Source organism: Sinocyclocheilus rhinocerous, unplaced genomic scaffold, assembly GCF_001515625.1.
Source record: "Sinocyclocheilus rhinocerous isolate Xijiao unplaced genomic scaffold, SAMN03320098_v1.1 scaffold2882, whole genome shotgun sequence".
In the NCBI taxonomy this organism is placed as follows: Eukaryota; Metazoa; Chordata; class Actinopteri; order Cypriniformes; family Cyprinidae; genus Sinocyclocheilus; species Sinocyclocheilus rhinocerous.
In genome coordinates, this window is record NW_015644632.1 from 608,369 (window position 1) to 612,519 (window position 4,151).

At 37.2% G+C, this 4,151-nt stretch overlaps 1 protein-coding gene across 1 annotated transcript in view; it reads left to right on the top strand.

The window, feature by feature from the left end:
* Positions 1–4,151, top strand: part of col12a1a (collagen, type XII, alpha 1a) — an 82,175-nt gene that overhangs the window by 23,055 nt on the left and 54,969 nt on the right. Inside the window, exons 20-23 of the mRNA XM_016576526.1 lie at positions 300–442; positions 768–897; positions 2,468–2,613; positions 3,913–4,042. Of these exons, the coding sequence (XP_016432012.1) occupies positions 300–442; positions 768–897; positions 2,468–2,613; positions 3,913–4,042 (549 nt within the window). The remainder of the gene's footprint in view (positions 1–299; positions 443–767; positions 898–2,467; positions 2,614–3,912; positions 4,043–4,151) is intronic.

Sequence of the window (4,151 nt, forward strand, 5' to 3'; positions counted from 1 at the left end):
TCATTGATTAAACATATTAAATTTTTTTTTTTTTTTTTTACACACGATATTCAGATCTACACAAATATAACTTGGTAGCACAACCAACTCGGCTGTGTTATGTGTAATGCTGAATGAGTTTTTTGCAGCAGTTTTCATCTTCATAGTAACATTGACTTCTGTTAGCTGTGTTGTGTTTGTTTATGTGTATGTTTACCAAATTCAAATTTGCTCAGAAACAGCCCTGATGTGACAGTCTAACGTTGGAGTATGTGAGGGGTCAAAGTTTAGACCCTAATCACCATCATTACCCCTCACAGGAGGAGGCCCCGAGCCACCCACTGATCTAACGACCTCAGAAGTGACCCATTACTCCTTCCGTGCCACCTGGGTTGGCCCCGATGGACCCGTGGAGAAGTACAGAATAGAGTATGTGAGCACTGCAGGAGGAGAACCACAAAAGGTATGAACACTTCACATGTTTGAAAAGCATCACAATTACTATTGCCTATTGTTAGGGTTAAGGATTTGAAGCAACCCTAAGTATGAAACTTTATTGTGCAACTCATCTAAAGCTCTTAATGCAATGCACATTAACAGCAAGAAAGAGCAAAGAAAGACAAAGTGAGGCTTGATGCATTTTATGTTGAGCCAGAACGATTTCTTCAGAAATCTGGAAGTCCGGAGACAATTTGGAAAGGCTAATTTTAATTAATGTGTTTTCTTTGCAAACACAGTCATGTCCTATTCTTGTGAGTTCTCACTTTTATTCTGTTCCTCTGTTGCAGTTGCTAGTCGACGGGACGGTGACGACTGTGGTCTTGGAGAATCTCACTCCTCTGACGGAGTACATCGTGAAGGTTCACTCAGTGGTGGGAGAGGACAGCAGTGACCCCCTCAAAGGCTCGGAGACGACATGTAAGTGTGCATTTACCCACAATTCACTCATCACCAGAACAGCCAGAGCCAATTCCTCAACAATATGTAACTGAACACCAAAAAACACTGTGAAAATCATTAATTATTTGCACAATCGACAAATGTAATTGTTGTTTTAGAAGTACATATTAATGAGGATATGGTTCTGCACTTCTATATAGCATGGTAATACAGTTTACTGCATTGTAATGCCTTGTTTTTGGACATTTTACACAGTAATACTATGATATTCTTTAAAGTACCTTGGAGTACCGTGGAAATACCATGGTATTTGAATGTAGTAATCATTCAATACCAGTGGTATTACAGTCTCACACCATTACTGTACCATGGTACTGCCACAATACAAAGATAGACACTTTATTGTATCATACAATACTTGGGTGAATCTCACAAAAACATGTCTGATTTAAAATAATAATAATAATAAATTAAGTAATACTTTTATTCAGCAAGGCCACATGAAATTGATCAAAAGTGACAGTAAAGACATTTATAATGTTACAAAAGATGTCTATTTCCAATAAATGCTGTTCTTTTGAACTTTCTATTCATCAAAGAATCCTGAAAAATAAAATTGTATATGGCTTCTACAAAAATATGAAGCAGCACAACCTTTTTCAACATTGATAATAATCAGAAATGTTTCTTGAACAGCAAATCAGCATATTAGAATGATTTCTGAAAGATCATGTGACACTGAAGACTGGAGTAATGATGCTGAAAATTCAGCTTTGATCACAGAAATAAATAATATTTTAAAAATATTACAATAGAAAACAGTTGTAGTATTTCACAATATTTTTGTTTTACTGTGTTTTCAATGTTTTTTTTAATGCAACCAGGGTGAAGATAAGAGTCTTCTTTCAAAAACATGAATAAATCTTGCCAACAAATGACATTGTGATTTCTTTTTAATGACATGTCAATACAAAAACTGTAATGGTACTGAAAATGCTCTTAATTTTTATTTGCAAAGTGTAATTTCCTTTATTTTTCTTAAACAGTTCAGTTCTTGACAAGCTTTGTGAGATTCCCTCTGTAAAGTGAAATATTGATATTTAAGTATCATCTTTGCTGTTTAAAAATGACCAAGATTTTCTGATGTTAAGCCAGTTACTGCAAATAAAATGCTATGCAATGTGTATGTGCTTATATTGTGCCACATTTCATTTTTTTAATTCACATTATGACTTAACCCTAACGTCATCATTCCTTTCACAGCGCTCTGAATGTAACCATGTTTCATACGGCATGATGCTGCTTTGCACCGCAAAGTGTCAGGGAATTATTTCAGTTGTTGTCTGTGTGTCGACATTTGCATATCTGTTTGTCTGTCCGTCTGTCATTCATTTCCATCACGTGAATATCCCATGATTATTCTCATCCAACCATTGTCTCTCATGGCATTCCATTCCACCGTGTCACACATCCATCATTCCGTCCGGAATGCTTCCATGTTCTCATTCGAGCTTCAGTCGGCTTAGCTGGATAGTCAGGGATCAAATTGCACAAGAGAAAGAGAGAAAAGTCATGTTCCCCTCTGTAGTGCCTCTCAGCGATGTGAGGAACATGAACATCTACAAAGTGCGCTCCACCACCATGAATGTGAGATGGGATGCAGTCGAAGGGGCCACAGGCTACAAGCTTCTCTACGACGCCCTTAATGCCACTGAACCCTCTGTGGAACAGGAGGTACGGTGACGCCACACATTTCAACCACTGCCCAGTCTGCTGTCCCGTCTCATCTAGTTAGTCAGCCTTTTGGAAAGTCCGGTCTTGAAGCTGAATATTAAAAAAAAATAAACACAAAACGTGCTAATAATTTTCATCAGGACTTACTGGAACAGACTAAATGTTCTAATGGAAGCCCAATGGTGCTATGCAGCTCAAATCTGTCAGCAACTATGACATACTGTAGCAGAAAGAGGAAATGGAAAGCATTTTTGGAGATATTGTAGATACCACAGGTGGTAGGTCTACATTTATTAAGTTCAAAAACATCTTTTATATTGCAGATTTTGGAAAATAACAGCTCATTAGCGCTTTGGGGCTTGTTAGCACAGTTCCTCTTTCAAGTATTTCACATAGTGAGAAGATCCAGAGGTCTCGACGTCAGTTCTGGCTTGAATCTGATGTCCACAGGGCTTGTCTAAGAGAGCAGATGTTTCAAAATTGTTCCTCCATTTTTTTTTTTTTAAATTTGGGAAAAAAAGAATATGCTTAGAGTTTTTGTTTTAGTTGGTAGACAGAAACATTCATGAGAAGCGAAATGAAGTCTTGTTTTCTGAAAAAATGTCCCAAAATTTTAAATATATAATAAAGTCATCATGATTTAGGAATGTTTAGATATTTGTTATGGAAAATCGACGAAAATTAGATGAAAATCTCAAAAATATCTCAGTCAAGACTAAAATCACAATTTCTACCGTTATAGAAAACTGTATAAAGGATTTATAAATATTTTAAAGGTATTTGTGCTAAAACTGTTCTGCTGAAAAGACCAGCAAATGTTGTGTTTTGGATACTTATCCCCTGGATTTCTGCATGCACTTATCCTCCGTTTTCTTGAATAGCTTTACATCAACATGAAATCAAAATGAACCCTATTTACTTTTTGGCCATTTTTCTTCATGGTAACTTTGTAACTCTTTGTTAAAAATGTAACTCTCTTCTTCTCTGAAACGATTTTCATTTTGGTTGACATCATCATGGCCACGAGAACTGCGTTCAGCCTAGTGTTGTTTTAGTATCACTGATGACTTTTTTAGCAATCACTGATATTTGTTTGTTTGTTTATTTGTTTGTAGTAGTTTTAGTTTTAGTTAGAGGTAATAACCCTGGTTCAGCATCCATATCCATTCATAAACTATCTGGGAAATTCATGCTGGTTCAACCTAGTCTTTTCAAGCATTGGCGTAAATAATCTTTCCATCATGTTCCCTTGAACAAGTCCACCATCCCTTTCATTTGTGATGTGGTTGACTTTCACAGATACGTGTGAAAGGAACAGTTACTGACGTCCAGCTGAAGAACCTTCGTCCCAACACGGCCTACAGCGTGTCCGTCTTCAGCCTGTTCGGCGATTACGCCAGTGACCTCCTCTCTGATCAGGGGGTGACCCGTAGGTGGCACTAGGGCTGTCTTCCCCTCAGCAGGGATGTTTAGCTGGCCTATCTGTTTCTCATCGTTTGTTCGTCTGTTTTTTTTTTTTTTTTATTTCTCCTTCCTCT